We start from the raw sequence: 20,650 nt of genomic DNA, 5'->3' as shown, positions 1-20,650 counted from the left end.
TAATAGGGGGTTCTTATGTATAAATCATCAATAATTTATTGTATCATGATATCAACCTCAAGAAGGCATGTCCTCTAATAACAGTAATGGTAATGACAAGAGGTCAGATAAAAGTTTAGTTATGCATTAAGTTAACAACATTGTTATAAAATGTATAATATACTTTTTTTTTAAGAAATATGTCCATGTGTCCTTTTTCCCCAGCCTTTCTTCCTTGCTTATTTAAGCAGTTTGTGCAAATCAGCTTTCTGTGTGTTGAGAGATAAGCGAACCTGATAATGTTTCTAATGACTGAATACTGTATAGACAATACAGAGATAGTTTAATCTCCTCAGAGAGCTGAATCAAAGGAAATATTCTCTAGATATGGAAAGAGTTCATCTTTAGCCTCTTTTCCTTATCTCTATGCTGTGCAGGGGACATCCGATGCAGGAGAAAGGAGTAGAAAAAGGCACAGATAATCAGTTTTTCTTAAAGGGGTTTTCCCACAAATCAAGTTAGCCCCTATCCACAGGATAGGACCTAACTTGCTGATCGGTGGTGGTCTCAGTGATGAGACCCCCACAAATCACGAAAAAGAGGAGTCCGATGGGGTGCCAGGTACCTCAGTCAAACCCCTCATCACTCTGAAGATGTGGGTCTGTCTGCTCCATTACTCTCCAGGAGCGACGAGTGGTCCGACTGAGGTACCTGGGACACCATCGGACCCCTCAATTCCGTGATCTTTAAAAAAGTATATTACAAAGTTTCCAATCATCCCCTGCTCTTTTCAATTCTGCTACTAAACATTTGCTACTAAGATTTACTTATGCTTTAACGTAAAGGCTGAACAATTGTAGACCATCTTGCAAAGTCAGACAGTTTAGTCCATATTGACCGTTCCAATCATTCCAACCATACATGATCAATGATATCAGGTGAAGGTCAGAAAATCTGGGATATTCTAGGACTAGCGACTTTCAGGTAAAACATTTTTAAACATTCCAGACGTCTTTTTAGACAATGATGGGCTCTCTTGGGTCAGCTAAGGATTTAGTAGATCACCTGAAAAATGATTGTGTTGCCCTGGCTGTCCTCACATGTCCATTTCAGGAAATACATTCCCTATAATATCACAATTTTAGAGAATGTTCTCTTAGAATTCTATGTGGTGCCATTTGTTTCCTAGGCGTGACCCTATACAGTATTGCTTCCAGTGTAGAGATGCCTCTTTGACAAGTGGAATGGTATATATGGAAATAACAGGGAAACATAATGAAGAGAATTATGAGTGTATGAAGAGCTGACAGATCCTTTATAAATCTTTATAGAGTATCCACTCACTTGCCCGGGAATCCATATTCAATGTCAGCATTCAGTCTTCAAACATGTCACCAAATGTTACAGTAAATGTCCAAGTTACAGTATAAAGAGTTGCCAAAAGGGTTTATGTATGAACCTCATACACTTCATTAATGTGGATCTATCATGAGAACATCTTGTCCTATTCAATTACAGTGAGGTATAATGAAAGATCCACTGGGCTATAATTCCAAATTGCACATGAAATATTCTACCTCTTGGCTAATCGCCAATAAGAAAGCCCTCACTTCGGAGTGGCGGAAGGTACTGCGCATGCGGGGCACAGGCTTACTAGCCAAAGAGAGCTGCGGAGCTATAACGATAAGTAAGACTTCAGAGCCTTCCAGGGCATGGTGTAGCCTTAGCCCCAGTGCTCGGCCGGGTTACTCCACAGCACAATAGCCTCTGGGGGTTATTAGCATACACAAAATATAAAGGTTTTATTTGGTAAGTTAGGGTGAAAATATTAGTTAAAGCGAGTGTAGGAATCTACCATAAGGAATACCTTACTTTTAATGAAGTCCTATGTTCCAGTTATGGAAGTAGGGAACTGCAGTGTACAGTCAAGCTACACCCTCTCCTCAATATCACTGCTAACCTGGCTGAAGAGAAGTTCTAAGGGAGGGATGAGGAGGAAGGTTGATTTCTCTGCACATAGCCAGCGTCATTATCAATCACTACTTCCTAAAGGAGTGGTCTATTAAGCAGCAGAGTTGAGTCACACAAAGCAGCTGTCTATTTCACTACCTTTTTACGCCATCCTCAGGAATTCTCTTCAGACAGGATAGCAGTGACAGTGAGGAGGGCTTGGTAGCTTGACTGTATACTGCAGCTCCCCCCTCCATGACTAGAACAGAGGACATCTGAAAGTCTTTTTTTCTTTAGAAGAAAGGTGGCTCTAATACCATGGATAGAGACATCAGTAGAACATGTAAGATATATAAAAAGGACTGTTTGTAGCTTTTCTGGTGGGGGATTGGGACCTCCCCTGGTGACAGGTTATCATTAAAGGGAACTTGTCAGCAGAAATGTATTCAATTTATAAACACCTTCCGGATCATGTTCTTTGTATGGGTCACAATGGTGACTTCATCTAGAACATCAGTTGCGAAATGCAAAAAAGTTGCATAAAAAGGGACAGGGTAGATGTCAAGCTTCCGAACCCACCCAACACTTTTAGGAGACTTGGCTAGTGAAGTTCCAAGATGAAGTGATATCACAGCAAAGGAGGCAGCATTCTGAGGCCTGGAGAGCTTCACTTTAGTGCTCTCCACCTCTGTGACCTTAAACAACGATATTGGAAGCATCAGAGACTGAAAACCTCTGAAGTCCAAGATTCCAAGATGTAAAACCCTCAGGTTTTTTTTTTCTTAAAACAAACCCCTTCATATATAGCTCAATTCATATCTGGTGATGACGGACCACTGGAAAAGGTTGTAGTTAGATTTCATCTATTCATATATTGCATCTATTTGACTCAAAGAATAGTTTATTACAAGCTGTATGTGGCTCACGCTGCAAATCAGAATGAATGAAAAATAAATTTAATCTATATAAATCTAGAATCTACTTACCGGTATTGAGAGGTGATGTTCCATCTGAGCCCCCGACAGCATACAGAAAACCACCAAGGACTGCAACCGCCACTCCAAGCCTTCGCGTACTCATGGAGGCAACTCGTGTCCATTTATTTTCCTTTGGGTCATACCTAAGATACAGGGGGCAAAAGTCAGGCAACCGAAACTTTCTAGAACCATGGCCATGAGGCCCATTGCACCCTCTCCTGTCTACTTTTACCTCTCAGAGCTCCCACTTTGCCTTCATTTACAGTACCTTGTTACACCCTCTAAAACTATGCAAAATAATGAGACCTGGCATCCACATCCATTATACACAAAAATCTGCAATTGCATTTCATAAAGAGGATGCAAAATTATCTAAGAAATTGCAAAGAATTTTCTTCCCATGTATTCTCTATGCCAGGGGTCTCCAAACTACGGCCCGCGGGCCACATGCGGCCCGCGGACCGTTTTGATCCGGCCCCGACGCTTGGCGCACAGGCGCCGGTCCCCCACGCCCTTCGACAGTCGGGCAGGAGCCTCCGTCCGTCCGGACAGGAAGCTCCTGCCCGTCACTGTATAGTGCTCGGTGCGGCCGGTAACGGCCGCTCGAGCACTATTACTGGAGCGATGTGGCCGGAAGACAACCCCGGCGCACATCGCTCCATGAACTAGGCTGCGCGACCGCGTGATGACGTCATCACGCGGCCGCGCACCCCTTCCTGCCCGGACGCGGCAACAAGATAGAAGACTTAGGTAAGTAGAGGACAGTTTTTATTTTTTATCAAAAAAGATTGTGGCGACTGGGGGCCAATAGTTAGTTAGGAGGGGCAGCTTAGGAAATAATTAATTATGAGGGGCAGCTTAGGAAATAATTAATTATGAGGGGCAGTATAGGAAATAATTAATTATGAGGGGCAGTATAGGGAATAATTAATTATGAGGGGCAGCATATAAAATAATTAATTATGAGGGGCAGCATAGGGAATAATTAATTATGAGGGGCAGCATAGGGAATAATTAATTATGAGGGGCAGCATAGGAAATAATTAATTATGAGGGGCAGCATAGGGAATAATTAATTATGAGGGGCAGTATAGTAAATAATTAATTATGAGGGGCAGCATAGGAAATAATTAATTATGAGGGGCAGCATAGGAAATAATTAATTATGAGGGGCAGCATAGGGAATAATTAATTATGAGGGGCAGCATAGGGAATAATTAATTATGAGGGGCAGCATAGGATATAATTAATTATGAGGGGCAGCATAGGAAATAATTAATGGTGGGGGGGCAGCATAGGAAATAATTAATTATGAGGGGCAGCATAGGAAATAATTAATTATGAGGGGCAGTATAGGAAATAATTAATTATGAGGGGCAGCATATAAAATAATTAATTATGAGGGGCAGCATAGGGAATAATTAATTATGAGGGGCAGTATAGTAAATAATTAATGGTGGGGGGGCAGCATAGGAAATAATTAATTATGAGGGGCAGTATAGGAAATAATTAATTATGAGGGGCAGCATATAAAATAATTAATTATGAGGGGCAGCATAGGAAATAATTAATTATGAGGGGCAGCTTAGGAAATAATTAATTATGAGGGGCAGTATAGGGAATAATGAATTATGAGGGGCAGCATAGGAAATTAATGAATTATGAGGGGCAGCATAGGGAATAATTAATTATAAAGGGCAGCTTAGGAAATAATTAATTATAAAGGGCAGCTTAGGAAATAATTAATTATGAGGGGTAGCTTAGGAAATAATTAATTATGAAGGGCAGTATAGGAAATAATTAATGTTGGGGCCAACATAGGAAATAATTATGAGGGGAAGCATAGGAAATAATTAATGGTGGGGGCAGCTTAGGAAATAATTAATGGTGGGGGCAGCATAGGAACTAATTAATGGGGGAGGGGCAGCATAGGAAATAATTAATGGTGGGGGTATAGGAAATAATTAATTATGAGGGGCAGTCTAGTAATTAATGGGGGGAGGCATATTCAATAATTAATGGAGAGGGGTCCCAGTATATTTAATAATTGGCCCAATTAATTAATTAATTGGGGCAATATATAAAATAGTTCACAAGGTGGTGCAGTATGTTAAATAATTAATTGAGGGGGTACCAGTGTATTGCGGATGCGGTCACATGGACCGCTATTTATTTTTAAACTTTAGTCCGGCCCTCCAACGGTTTGAGGGGGACAGTGAACGGCCCCCTATGTAAAAAGTTTGGGGACCCCTGCTCTATGCTGTTTTCTCTGTAGGGCTGCACCAATGCCAGAATTGTTAGTGTGATATGATACCCACAGAAGTATCACGATACCCGATACAATACTTTCAAGAAAAGAAGAACGCAATGCAAATGTCGGGGGTGGAGCTCAGCCCAATCGCATATGCGTTTCCAATGAAATGCGCGCGATCAGTAATAATCAACCAGCGTTTTGATTAGAGAACTTTAGTTTCTTATATTTATTGTGAAAGTATTAATTATTTTGTGTCCTATACATTTTTATTAATTCAATTAAACTGTATTCATGATATGTTTAACTCCTTAAACGTTTTTTCTTTAATGTTTTGCTCTCAACCTTCATCAATCTATAACTTTTTCTTTTTTATGTTTAAAGAGCTGTGTGAGGGCTTATTTTCTGGGTAACATATTTTACTTCCCATTGGCATAATTTATTATTCCATGCTGTGTACTGGTAAGCTGGAAAAAAATTCCAAATGTGGTAAATGTGCACTGTGTCTAATACGCAACTTTTTGGTGAGATGAGCTGATGTTTTCATTGCTGTTTTTAGGACTGTGCAAAGTTTTGATTACCTTTTATTACATTTACATATGTGATGTAAACTGGTGTAAAAGTAGCATTATTTTTGTTATGAGGTTCAACCCGGAGAGTAACCGTTTTTATATTTTGAGAAATCAGACATTTTGGGACATGGCGATACCCAAATGTGTGATTGTTACGGTTTGTCAGTTCTAGCAAAAGGGGGGAAATTTGAATTTTTATTACTTTCATTTTTTTTAACTATTTCTTAGACTCTCTAGGGTACTTTAACTCTAGATGGTCTGCTTGTTCCTACCATACACTGCAATACTACTGTATTGCAGTATATGGCGTTTTTTTTGCATAAGATTCATTACAAAGTGCCACTGGCACATTGTACCAAATCTGCTAAGACCACTGTGATGTTACAGGAAGCAGCAAATCCAACAAAGATAGTGGTGTATGGAACAAGATCAGAGGTTTCGATAAATCGTGCAACTGTCGTGTACTGTAGATCGTGTACTGTAGAGTTCATATAAAATTCAGCAATAGTTTGCTTTTTAGTTGCTTATACACATCTAAGGTGAGGTACCCAACACTACACACTACATAGACTGGTGCCAAGGATGAGGTCACACCAGTCTGTGTGCTCATATAAATGTTTACTTAGGGAATACGCCTTGCTGGGACTCTGTAGGAGACTTGTACTGACTATGCTCTCGATTTTTTAATTATTACATTACCAGGTTGAGATGTTTAGTATCCAAGGTGTGATTTCCCAACCTGCTCTTACCTATGGCATTTGTTTGAGCTTTATTCCTTTATAATTATAATTCACATTTTAGTGAATGATATAGATTATAAAGGATGAGAGAAATTGTCATATTTGTATTTTTATGTAAATATAGAAAAAAAAGGGTCAATGAAAGGATGAAGGAAAAATCACCAGAGGCACGTCTCAATAATAGTAACCTCAATAGTAAGTTCTCCTGAGTACCTCTTATGGTTTGGAGTGCAGGTGCGATTTCTAACTTGTGCTCTACCCAGTTTCCCCTAAAAAAGGACAACCCCTGAAAATAAGACCTAGTACAAATTTGTTGAAGCTTAGAAATATAAGGCCTCCCCTAAAAATAAGACCTACAGCACCCCCCTCCCTCCACCCACACACACCATGCATGGGTTTGTAGATCATTTAGATCTAGATTTGCAAGAGGTTGTGACATGGGTGAAGAATTCATAGGATAAAAATCACTAACTATTGTGTTGCAAATGTGCTACAAGCAGCTTCCTGGACAAGAAGGGGTCATTGTAGGAAAGTGTTAAGCATGATAGATGGGGGCCAATGATTCAAATACAAAGGAGTCACAAGAAATTCTGTATGAAATTCAGCGTTTGGAGAGTTATAAGGATGTTAGAGAAGTTAATCTTTTGTTGAACAATAAATGTGAATTCTAGTTCATGGGAAAAAAATACATCCCCAGAAAATAAGACCTGGTGCTTCTTTAGGAGCAAAAATTAATATAAGACACTGTCTTATTTTCAGGGAAAGGTATTAACTTCAATGGAGCTTCTGGAAATGGCCCATAGAAATTAATACAGTGCAAGAGCAGCATTCACACCAGCCATCCATTCTACACAGGGCTCTTATGGGCCCCTGTATTTGTGATCACTGAGGGGCCCAGCATTCAGATCAGCAGCAGTCACTTACTCCCTGTCCTGTAGATAGAAAACAGTAGGAATATCTCTTTATAGAAATTGTTGGAGATTGTTAAAAAATAACACAAAAATATATGTATACCTACCTTTCAACAATATTGAGGCAGGAGACCCCATCCTGACCGCCTACGGCATAAAGATATCCGCCTAGAACCGCAACGCCAACACTTGTCCTGCAGGTGCTGGTTGGAGCCACGTCACTGCTCCACTGATTTGTCTTTGGGTCATACCTTGATGGATGGAAGGCTTTATCAATTTTTTTCCACATTAAAAAGTATTCTCCAATGTTTTAAGTAGACAGAATATTATATATATTAAAATTTATTATATATACCTTTCTACACTGTTGAGATATGAAGATCCATCATGGCCTCCTACTGCATACAGAAGGTCATCTAGAACACTTACTCCGACCCCACAGCGCCTTTTGCTCATGGAGGCCACCATTCTCCACTCATTGGTCTGAGGGTCGTAACGTTCTACACTAGAAATAGCATCTCCACTGCACCAGCCTCCCACTGTAATGGAAATGAGAAAACAGGTAAGACACTGTGTATAATCTGCTCTATCATACAGATTAGACTGCATGCACAACTGGAAAGGATTCCTTTATACTTAGTTCCTCTGATATTTATTGTAAAATGACATATGTACCTGCAAACAGCACCTCTCCACAGCGGATGGGCTTTCGAGGTCTTGTTCTTGGACCCTGCATTAGTGGGCGCTCTTGAGGAAGTAGTAGGTAGTTCTTGGCTTCATCAACCAAATCCCTGTAATCATGGTTAACATAAAACACAAGATAAACAAAAGCATTTATTCTTTTTCTTATAAAACAGACGTAATTTAATGCAATGCCCAGGACATGGTCGTCTTACATGTCCTTCTTTCTAACTACAAAGAGACTACTAAGTGGGGACACGATTAATTTCTATAAATATATGAATGGTCCATACAAAAGATATGGTGCAAAGTTGTTTCAGGTTAAATCAAATCAAATGACAAGGGGGCGCTGTCTCCATATGGAAAAAAAATCAAGGTTTAATCACTAGAGGCAACAGGGCTTCTCTACTGTGAGAGCTGCGATTCTGTGGAGTAGCCTGCCTCAGACGCAGGTCACAGCAGGGACAGCAGAGAGCTTCAAGAAGGGTCTAGATGCCTTTTTACACCTAAATAACATTGATGGTTATGTTATATGCAATTGTTTCCCCTAAATCCTTTCTTCATCCAATCACTTCCTTGAACTTGATGGACATGTATCTTTTTCCAACCGTATAAACTATGTAACATGAGAATGGGAGTTTGCAATACTACATTAGAGCTACATCATATAATAGACTGGAAACACATTTAAAATTTGGTTGGTTGCTTCTGAGACGTGTACCATGTACCATGTTCATAAAATTGAAAAATGTTAAGCCCCTCCGCTGAACGAAATATACCTTCATAAAACCCAATTAAAAATCAATCAGGATCATATGGCACCAGTGGTATCATCCTGCATCAGAGCTGGCCCTGTTCTAACCAAAAACTGTGATGCATATACAGCGCCTGGGATCTTGTGTGTCATACAATAAGGAAATGGCAAAACTATTAAATTCAGTTCAAAATGTGATCCAAAAATATAACAATTACATAACACAAATCCCAGCAAAACACAGAGATTAAACCAACTAAGAGGATAAAGATCATCTCAGGCATTGGGTCTCTCAATGAGCGGCTCAGTGCCTGGGTTGATTCGCACCTCCAACCATTAGTCGCCAGAACTCCGGGCTTCCTTAGGGATAGTTCAGATGTACTGCGCTTCTTTGAAAATTTTGAATGGGACAGTTCCTTTCTTTTTGGTACATGTGATGTAGTTGGTCTCTATTCTTGCATCCCCCACACCTTAGCCATCACTGCTGTCCAATACCATCTGGATAAATACAGCAAATTTGATATTGACCTAAAAATGTATTTAATAGCTTGTATTGAATATCTTCTAAACAATAACTTTTTTATGTTTAATAAAGAATATTTTTTACAAATTTGCGGTGCCCCGATGGGTTCAAAATTTTCCCCATCATTGGCCATATTATTTATGGCGTGGTGGGAGGAAACCAATATCTTTTCGTCCTGCAATCCTTTTTTGCATAATATTATTTTTTATGGAAGATATGTGGACGATATCCTGATGGTTTGGCAGGGTGACGCAAAAGATTTCCAAATGTTCGTTTTATACATCAATGATAATGATATTAATTTGAGTTTCACGTCAGAACAACCGTCCACCAGTATACATTTTGTGGATATCAATCTAAAAGTTGCATCTGAATGCAAATCAGTCATAACAACCATGTTTTCAAAACCCCTGGCAGGGAACTCCATTTTATCTGCATCCAGCTGTCATCCCATACACACTGTTAATGCAATCCCATATGGAGAATTTTTGCGTGCAAAGCGTATTTGTTCTAATGACACTGAGTTTCAAACACAATCTGTGGCCATTGAGGATAGGTTGAAAAATAGGGGCTATCCCACCCCAATACTGAAGGACGCCAAAAGGAGAGCCACAAGAGTTAATAGGGAGGAACTTTTAAAAAGAAAGAAGACCTCCAGAACTGATGAAACTATAAATTATGTCCCCACGTTTAGCACCCCGTACAGTGCACAGTTCAACAAGGTTAAGAACATCATTCAGAAATACATTCCGGTTTTAAACCAGGATACAATATTATGTGAAATAATGAGAAATGGTCACAGAAGCGTAGCGAAGCGAGGCAAAACTTTGGGCAACATCCTTTCACCAAGTACATTTAATCCTAAGACGAATAATGCCAACTGGTTGTCCGTGAAGGGCTTTTATAAATGTGGTGGAAAAAGATGTGGTGTTTGTACATTTGCAGCCAACAGGACATTAGAATTTGAAATTGACAATAAAGCAAATGGAAAAATAAAAACGTTCATCAATTGTGACACACAATATGTTGTCTATATTATCCAATGTACATGCTGCTCAATGATCTATGTTGGCTGCACAATACAGAAATTAAAGACCAGAATCGCACAACATTTGAACAGTATTAGGAATGGTGACTCCAATGCTTCAGGAGCCGCCAAACACTTTATTGACACTCATAATAAAAATCTCTCCAGTTTCCGCTTTTTTGGCATTGAACAGGTTAACAAACCTTCCAGAGGCGGTAATTGGAGAAAACTCCTCCTAAGAAGGGAGGCGTTCTGGATTCTGTCTCTAAATGCCAGATATCCCCGTGGGATGAATTCGAAAAATGATTTAGCCTTTATATACTAACATACAATATACATACACAAAATGGTTTATAACAAACATACGAAAAGGCCTCCTTTATATTCTATTTTACGTCTTGTTCGCCAACATACAGAAGTAGAATTTAACTGCAGGTGTGTTACCAGGAAATGACGTAATCCACAGGTATCGTTCAGGTGTGCAACAGGGTTTATAAGTGTTGTTTTTATGTTTGGTGTGTTATACCATGATTAAGGCTCCGCAGTGAGCTGAAACGCGTAGGTCTCTGTCACTGTAACCTACACCTCTATGCACAAGCCATGTGCGTTTTTTAATGGATATTGAATAAAGTAACTCGTGATTTTTTATCTACAAAGTGCTCCGGTTTTTTCCTTCAAATTTTCCTTGGATTTACCTTTATGCCGGACACCGTTGCAGCACTAAAACTACAGAGGAACCCAAACTACGGACCAGCCAGGGTATGTGAGTACACCCCTTCCTTTTTTCTTTTTGAATATGTATTGTTGAAGCATCTGGCAGCTTCTTATTGTGGTGTTTTTCTCACTACCCTATACAACAATGTGGCGGTCCGCAAGATGATATAAATATTATCATATGTCTAACGTCTTCACGTATGGATAAATGGACAGTGCTAATTGATATTGAAGAAATTTTATGAATCTTTGTGAATCTAAAAAGCACATAATATGGGTCCTCTATCTAATATTTTTGGTTAAATCATATCCATTTTACATTTTTGGACTATTTATACGTCGTACTGGTCACTACAACGCAATAATCGCAACTATGACTCACGAACAAAGACTTCAAAGACTAGCATCAATCTTTGGTCAAAATTCAGACACTGTGTCGGTTTCCACAACGAATTATAAAGATCAGCTTCACCAGTGGGAGAAATTGTCCAAGCAGGAGCTTCGGGTGTGGTGGGACCACAACACCCTGAAAACATACCTTGAGAAGGAATTAATCCCTAGAGGTTTAAGAATTTACAAATCTCCTACCACAGTATTCTGCGAAGAATTCCAACAAAAATGGAACAACGTGCTCTCTAAATGTTCAAATGACTTAATGCAGCTTATTGTCTCCTATGAGGAGAAAAAATTGATAGATCTAAAACAGCAAATTTCAGTTATCGAGGAAAACCTTACCTCCTTTTCAGAGGATGCGGAATATGTGAAACTACGATCTAAGATACAAAAGGACCTGGACACCACGGAGGAGGATATAACGAAAATAAAAAAGAGGAAATATGATAGAGATGTGGAGGACTTTACTAAAAACCAAATCTATGATTGGAAAATATATCGTCCCAGGAATTATGGAAATATTAGATCCATTTTAAAAAAAAGATATGACTCACAGGCATCAGATACATCTGACTATCAGAGAAAGGTCAATTTCACGTCATCAGAAGGAGATACCTCGGACACCCAATCCAACATGAATGACTACAGAGGGACAAATACGTCTGGAAACAGCACCTACAAAAAAAGATATTCTAAAAGCAAAGCGTCTAGTGAGAATCCATCAAAAAACGGGGCGTCCGAAACAGAAGAAGAAAGCATGGAGAAAAGATACTCAACTCGCAAGAAGAAGAAATGAATGACATGGACAAACCATTTTCACAGGAGAACGTTATAGTTCTTTCACCTACAATTTTGTCAAGAGATCAGTTGGCAGTATTAGCCAAAGGACTTAATTTCGTTCCATCCCAAAATTTTGACATTTTTCAAACGTTACTGGATGTAAACCGTTTTGTTAGAACTATTACTGTAAAAAGACATTTTTTCGATAATGTATCTCATGATAGTGACAGTCTTTCTCCATTTAGCCACTCTCCTGTAGCCACCGATACAGTTAATGAATCCAGCCATTCTCCTGTAGCTACCGATGTAGTCAATGAATTCACTGATCTGATGTTCCATGAACAAAATGCTCTAATGAATTTACATGAGCTCAGTGAATTCAGGGACCTCCCACTTGTAGATGCCTCAGATGTTAAACATGCCACAACTAACAAGGATTTCTATCCAATAAAATCTAGAGTACCTGCATTAGATCTCTTTCAAACTCTTGTTGAGAAAGAGTTACATCAACTCAATAATTCAATCCGGTCTGCATACCATTCTCCACGACACAATTTGAGTAATAAACAATTCCAAGCCATACAAACTATTAAAAGAAATCCCCATCTGATAATTCGCAAATCAGATAAAGGGGGTTCAGTGGTAGTTATGGACACAGGTCTATACGTGCATCTAGCTAGGAATATCCTAGATGACCCTAATACTTATATCAGACTTCCAGCAGACCCTACATCCTCTGCCAAACAAATTTTAAATCAATTAATTAATGATGGTACATCCCTGGGGGTCTTGGACAAAAAAAACAGCCAATTTTTTGAATGTGGAGAATCCTAATATGCCTATATTCCACGGACTCCCAAAAACTCATAAAAATACATTTCCTCCTCCACTTCGTCCGATCATCTCAGGCATTGGGTCTCTCAATGAGCGGCTCAGTGCCTGGGTTGATTCGCACCTCCAACCATTAGTCGCCAGAACTCCGGGCTTCCTTAGGGATAGTTCAGATGTACTGCGCTTCTTTGAAAATTTTGAATGGGACAGTTCCTTTCTTTTTGGTACATGTGATGTAGTTGGTCTCTATTCTTGCATCCCCCACACCTTAGCCATCACTGCTGTCCAATACCATCTGGATAAATACAGCAAATTTGATATTGACCTAAAAATGTATTTAATAGCTTGTATTGAATATCTTCTAAACAATAACTTTTTTATGTTTAATAAAGAATATTTTTTACAAATTTGCGGTGCCCCGATGGGTTCAAAATTTTCCCCATCATTGGCCATATTATTTATGGCGTGGTGGGAGGAAACCAATATCTTTTCGTCCTGCAATCCTTTTTTGCATAATATTATTTTTTATGGAAGATATGTGGACGATATCCTGATGGTTTGGCAGGGTGACGCAAAAGATTTCCAAATGTTCGTTTTATACATCAATGATAATGATATTAATTTGAGTTTCACGTCAGAACAACCGTCCACCAGTATACATTTTTTGGATATCAATCTAAAAGTTGCATCTGAATGCAAATCAGTCATAACAACCATGTTTTCAAAACCCCTGGCAGGGAACTCCATTTTATCTGCATCCAGCTGTCATCCCATACACACTGTTAATGCAATCCCATATGGAGAATTTTTGCGTGCAAAGCGTATTTGTTCTAATGACACTGAGTTTCAAACACAATCTGTGGCCATTGAGGATAGGTTGAAAAATAGGGGCTATCCCACCCCAATACTGAAGGACGCCAAAAGGAGAGCCACAAGAGTTAATAGGGAGGAACTTTTAAAAAGAAAGAAGACCTCCAGAACTGATGAAACTATAAATTATGTCCCCACGTTTAGCACCCCGTACAGTGCACAGTTCAACAAGGTTAAGAACATCATTCAGAAATACATTCCGGTTTTAAACCAGGATACAATATTATGTGAAATAATGAGAAATGGTCACAGAAGCGTAGCGAAGCGAGGCAAAACTTTGGGCAACATCCTTTCACCAAGTACATTTAATCCTAAGACGAATAATGCCAACTGGTTGTCCGTGAAGGGCTTTTATAAATGTGGTGGAAAAAGATGTGGTGTTTGTACATTTGCAGCCAACAGGACATTAGAATTTGAAATTGACAATAAAGCAAATGGAAAAATAAAAACGTTCATCAATTGTGACACACAATATGTTGTCTATATTATCCAATGTACATGCTGCTCAATGATCTATGTTGGCTGCACAATACAGAAATTAAAGACCAGAATCGCACAACATTTGAACAGTATTAGGAATGGTGACTCCAATGCTTCAGGAGCCGCCAAACACTTTATTGACACTCATAATAAAAATCTCTCCAGTTTCCGCTTTTTTGGCATTGAACAGGTTAACAAACCTTCCAGAGGCGGTAATTGGAGAAAACTCCTCCTAAGAAGGGAGGCGTTCTGGATTCTGTCTCTAAATGCCAGATATCCCCGTGGGATGAATTCGAAAAATGATTTAGCCTTTATATACTAACATACAATATACATACACAAAATGGTTTATAACAAACATACGAAAAGGCCTCCTTTATATTCTATTTTACGTCTTGTTCGCCAACATACAGAAGTAGAATTTAACTGCAGGTGTGTTACCAGGAAATGACGTAATCCACAGGTATCGTTCAGGTGTGCAACAGGGTTTATAAGTGTTGTTTTTATGTTTGGTGTGTTATACCATGATTAAGGCTCCGCAGTGAGCTGAAACGCGTAGGTCTCTGTCACTGTAACCTACACCTCTATGCACAAGCCATGTGCGTTTTTTAATGGATATTGAATAAAGTAACTCATGATTTTTTATCTACAAAGTGCTCCGGTTTTTTCCTTCAAATTTTCCTTGGATTTACCTTTATGCCGGACACCGTTGCAGCACTAAAACTACAGAGGAACCCAAACTACGGACCAGCCAGGGTATGTGAGTACACCCCTTCCTTTTTTCTTTTTAAGAGGATAAAACATTCAGAATGTAACATACCTGCATTCTTCATCGCTTTTAATCAATGGATCAGAGCCCACTGTTCCCACTAAGAATTTTGGACTCAACAAAGGCAATCGGACATGTTGTAAAACCTAGCAAGCAAAAACAACAAAAACAACCTGCTCACTACACAGATAGTCAAAGTGCAGAATTGTACATAAGAGGATATAACTTGTCGATAGAGGTCCAGCCAATCATCAAGGCATGTGCAGATAGCTCCATTCACATTGTGTTCATGGGTGCAATTACCGTTATTTTAATACCTAGGTGTCCGGGTGCTTATTTGAGACACCCATTTCATATCGTGGGAAAATGCAGGCACAGATCACAGCTACAAAACACTTGTCATGCCTCAGGGGGGCTCATTATCCCCAATGCCATTCAATGTATTCAATGATTTAAGGGCATGCACGATCTCTTCGAATCTTGGGGTAAATCTGAACTGTAACATAAGACTTAAAGGGCAGGATGAAGGACTGTATGCAAATGAGCCTGAGAGGCTCCAGGATTTATAGGTGTTAATGGAGCCTGGAGCCCCTCAGGCTCATTTGCATACGACCATTCGTCCTAGAGGCAGATGTCCTTTAAGTTTACGTGGCCACCCACTGTGGCTGTAGATTTGAAACCCATAATGTGGTATAAACCCAATACAGAACAGAAATCAATGCAAAATGCTTACACGTGAAAATTCACAGTGTGAACATTCTAGAACAATCTCAGCACTTCATGTTGTAATATGCACTGAACAAATGCGTTTGTGTACCTGTGGCAGCTGCGGCCTCCGTTCCTGAATGCTATATTTCACCCAGGCCATAACCGCGTTGAACACCTGCTCCTCACTGCGCACATTCAGCTCATCACTGGAAATGATGTCGATCAACTGATTCGCCGGGAGAAGCATAAACTCCTCACTTTCCATAACCTGTAATGGAAATGAGATGGATGTAGAATATGAGCTCGGGCAGGTCTATAATGCAGCAGTCACATCATACATAATCTATACACCCAGATAACTATTCTGTAATACAGTAAAGGGATAAAATAAATATAAAAAACGGAAATTAAGAATACAGCGGCTTCCGGAAGAAAAAAAGCTATGAAAAAGATTAAGTTGAGCAGGAAGCTAGGACTTTTTGTGGTCACAGTAACCTTGGGTGAACAATGTGATTGGGACTATGAGTTGAACATGGCAATTTTTGGCCTGCTATCACGTGTTATAGTCAAAGTTGCTCTGTGGCCCTAACCCAAAAGGAATTTACAAATGGGAGCGTTCTGCTGGAGATGAACACATTTCAAATGTGGTTTTAGCACAAATTGGTGTAATTTTTAAACGGTTAAAGGACATTGAGCACCAGGATGAAGGATTGTAAACCAAACACACGTACATGCTGCTGTGCGCCCCCTCTTTGACGACCTTTTCCTTTCTTAGTTTCTTACGCCCTTGTTTTTCGGGAAAAAAAAGTTTTAAAAATGATGCAAATAAGACTGAGGGGCTCCATGCTCAATACATGTCAATTCTGAGCCACTCAGGCTCATTCGCATAGTTTTTAAAACTTTTTTTTTTAATTTAATAAAAACAAGGATTTAAAGGGCATCTGTCACCGGGATGAAAAACTGTATGCAAATGAGCTCGAGGGGCTCCAGGCTCCATTAACACCTATGGAACTTGGAGCCCCTCAGGCTCATTTACATGCAGTCCTTCAACCTTTAAGGAGCTGAAAAGAGAACAGATCCTGCCAGAGAGACTACACACCGGTATATCAGTGTGCTTGGTTTACAATCCTTCATCCTGGTGGAAGCTTTCCTTTAATATTCCATAAACACCTTTGTCCACGACTTTTATTCCATAACCTTAACCCTTTCAGGACTCAGCCTTTGTCATTTTTGCCTTTGCTTATTACTCAAAGCTATAACTTTTTTATTTTTTCCATTTACAGAGATGTGTGAGGGTTTGTTATCTGTGGGACAAATTGTACTCTTCAGTGGTGCCATTTAATATACCATGCAATGTACTGAGGCCAATTTGGTGTACAGACCTGTGTAAGGTGTAATTTTTGGAGGAACGTGCTGGCGTTTTAATATCAATTGGACCTATATATATATCATTTCAAAATTCAAATATCTATGGATGGAAAAATTGTGAAAATCTGACAATTACTGTGTTCACAGCCAGGAATAATCTATTTCATAATTTGACAGAACAGGCATTTAGGGACAGGGCGATATCCAACATATGATTTTTACTGTTTGTTTTTATGTGTGTTCTAGGGAAAGGGGGGAAACTGAAGCTTTTCCTTAGTTTTTTTTTTTTTACTATTCTTTCAGATCCCCTAGGGAACTTTAACCCTGGAGGGTCTGATCACTCATCCTACAATAATACTGCACTGCAGTACATGGTAACTTTACTGCTAGAGATCAGTACCCATGCCATTGCAACCAATCGGCACCCTCCTTTATTATGTCCAGATATTTGTGCAAAAATCTGAGTACTATGCATATTGTGTGTTTGGATATTTGCCGGAAATCTGTAGCGCGATATAAGAGCAGAGTAGTGGATGGGATACCAGTCCACTATAAAAACAATCCACACTGAAAATCTGCAGAGAAGATCCAAATTCTACCTATTTCTTAGAATTGAGCTATTCAAGCCCATTCCTCTGCTGGAGATGGTGCAACTGATGTCCAGCGTATCCTGGAAAACCTGTATGTATAATTTATAGTGAAGTATAGAAGCGTCTACTCTCCACACCCCCAGCAGCTGCTAGGACCCTGTGGTAGCCGTCCAGGCAGCACTATAATAAGGCCGTGTCCTTGTCGGAACCTGCTCCCGGATCAGCTGATGGCAGCTGCTCAGATTCTGCCCAGGACCAACAAGTCAGCAACTTGTAAATCCCATTAGACTATACAAGCACACACAGTGCAGACTGGCTTCAATCTATGCAATTGTAAAACCATTGAATAGGAATTAGTATCATGTTAAAAAACTCTCTAAGCTGTTTCCAAGTTCTTTGGAAGTTTTTCATTCTAAAGTTACTGGTGGTCTGGGATCAGACATCACCAATCGTGTAATACATATGTAGGCGATTTTCACTGCAATAATTCATTTACATTAAAGGGAAGATGGACTGAACCACACAGACTCAGCACAGGGGGAGCACAAACTCCTATGACAGTTACTACTAATGACATTGCTCCGCAGCAGGTAGAGATGTGACTGCAGTTGCCCCACGTGATGCTAAACTATGGTATTATTACTCAGCTGACCAGGTCACAATGAGTTTTTAGTACAACATGACAAATGTAATAATAAATATTAGATTAAAACTTTACATTTTACTAATCATTAAAGGGGTATTCACACTAAGGCAATATATTACATTATGAACAGAAAAATAACATTTTGTAATGTGTTATAAATAAATAAAAATCAAGTGTTTCACAGATATATTTATAGCCTGTCTCCCTCCCCCCCGTGACACGTGGACCATGCCTCTGCACCCGGACCATTGCATGGCAAGTGAGGCCACTGCAGCCGGGTCCGACCATTGCAAGGCAAGTGAGGCCACTGCAGCCGGGTCCGACCATTGCAAGGCAAGTGAGGCCGCGGCAGTGAATTGACTATTATATGACTATATGTAACTGCTCTTCTAGTTCACACCCACAGATCTAAGTCTTACACTTATCATGAAAGGATCACTAGGGGATTAAGATTTGAGAATTTTCCTTTGTGGGCAAACCCCATAACTGTACATTTCCAGTTCCATAATGTAACTAATACAGAACTTTCTGCGACTTTCTCATAAGCAGCAGTGTGCAGAGCTGTAACTGTAGAGGCTTTGAACCCCCGATATTTGCCCAGATGGATAACATATACACTTCTATGTAAACATGTTTAGGATTCTAGGCTCGCAGTGATGGATCTGAGCGGGGATCAGCTGTCACTGCAACTCTACACACGGCTCCCTGCAACCCTGTCATCTGCTCAGAGATTTACAGAGCATAAGAAAACTTGTAAATAATTGGAGGAGAGTTTTCTGATGGCTCATGGACACCATTACATACATACAGCGATTCGCTGAACGAACAAATCTGATAATCATATGCGCGGTCTGTCTGTCCATAGCTAGAGAGCTAATGAACACATGGACGGCTGCAAAAGCGGGCACCATTGCTGCACTGCCTTCTAGTCACTGTACTTACAGTATAAAAAAGCGTCACCATAATTCACCAACCCTGCAGAAAGCAGGTCAATTCAAGTAAAATGCCCTAAATGCAATGTGAACACAAACATTTTTTCAAAAAACGTTGCATCCATTAATAGTGAACATAGAAGTTCTCTGTCGAGGGGAGTGAGTCACAGCTGCACTGTTTCTCCCAAATAGCTGAAGTGCGCCAAGTGTGCCAATTAACAGCAGAAATAGAAGCAGCTTCTGGTTGGATACTACAGCAGTCATTCAGAGAGAGGAGAGGTGTTGGAGCAGTTCAGAGATAACACAACACAACAGCGTGATAACACTCCCTCTAGTTTTTCAAGTCCAGCTACAATCCTGTTCACAACCCGCTTGTTTCATCAGATTTTTAGCATCAGTTTTGAGTCAAAAGCAGTAGTGGTCGTACAGAAAGAAAAAGTGCAAATCTTTGTAATATCCCTTTTATGTGTGTAGTCTATCCCCAGATGTGAGCTGGCCCCAAAATGTTCTAGGTAAATACTTGAACCCCCCCTATAATACAACACTTCATGAACATCCTATAATTTTCTATTGCCATATTACTCTATTGTTCATTCCAGAAATGGCTATGCTGCAGGTTTATCTCACAATACTAAGGATCCTGCAGAAAGTGGGCTAAAACCCAGCCCACTGGGTACATCGGATTCCAAAGATCATCATTTGAAGTCTGCAGAAGTCACCCTACATTTTTTACATCAATGCTATAAGGTACATATCCTCTGCAGTAAATATGTGGTTGTCTGCATCAAGTGCATCACCGACACCAAAAAAATGCAAAAACAGCATCCAGAATTGAGGCAAGTAGTGTTTGACCTCAACAAGTCCTGTCTGGAAGTACAATGACCTAGCGCAGTGATGGCGCTCTGAGCCCTGTCAGTGGGCACTCAGACTGTAGCCCCAGGATAGAATTCACTAGACAGGAGATTAAGGAATCCTTCTGCAGGCCCAGGTAGCCCAGGACATGACACGTTGAGCTCTATTTTAAAGTGAAGCATCCGGGTCTACCTGAGACTGCAGTAAAAGAAGGTGTGAACAGGGTCAGATTATCATTGGAGCTCCTGCCCTTGGTTGTCAAGGGAAGTTCCTATAGCAATCTGAATTTTTCCTCCTGTCAATGATATTGGTTTCCTAAGTAACATTGAAAGCTGTGGTATAGCACGGAGCA

The 20,650-nt window shown here is 39.8% G+C and overlaps 1 protein-coding gene across 5 annotated transcripts in view; it reads right to left on the bottom strand.

Moving 5' to 3' along the window:
- KLHL20 (kelch like family member 20) overlaps positions 1-20,650 on the bottom strand; it is a 144,952-nt gene that overhangs the window by 104,541 nt on the left and 19,761 nt on the right. For all 5 annotated transcript variants that reach the window (XM_072127977.1, XM_072127974.1, XM_072127978.1 and 2 more), the window contains 6 exons: positions 16,020-16,178; positions 15,254-15,348; positions 8,056-8,171; positions 7,736-7,919; positions 7,488-7,631; positions 2,916-3,049 (listed from right to left, as the gene is read on the bottom strand). In XM_072127977.1, the coding sequence (XP_071984078.1) occupies positions 2,916-3,049; positions 7,488-7,631; positions 7,736-7,919; positions 8,056-8,171; positions 15,254-15,348; positions 16,020-16,178 (832 nt within the window). The remainder of the gene's footprint in view (positions 1-2,915; positions 3,050-7,487; positions 7,632-7,735; positions 7,920-8,055; positions 8,172-15,253; positions 15,349-16,019; positions 16,179-20,650) is intronic.

Source organism: Engystomops pustulosus, chromosome 10 (assembly GCF_040894005.1).
Source record: "Engystomops pustulosus chromosome 10, aEngPut4.maternal, whole genome shotgun sequence".
Lineage (NCBI taxonomy): Eukaryota > Metazoa > Chordata > Amphibia > Anura > Leptodactylidae > Engystomops > Engystomops pustulosus.
This window is presented reverse-complemented; position numbering and strand designations above follow the sequence as displayed.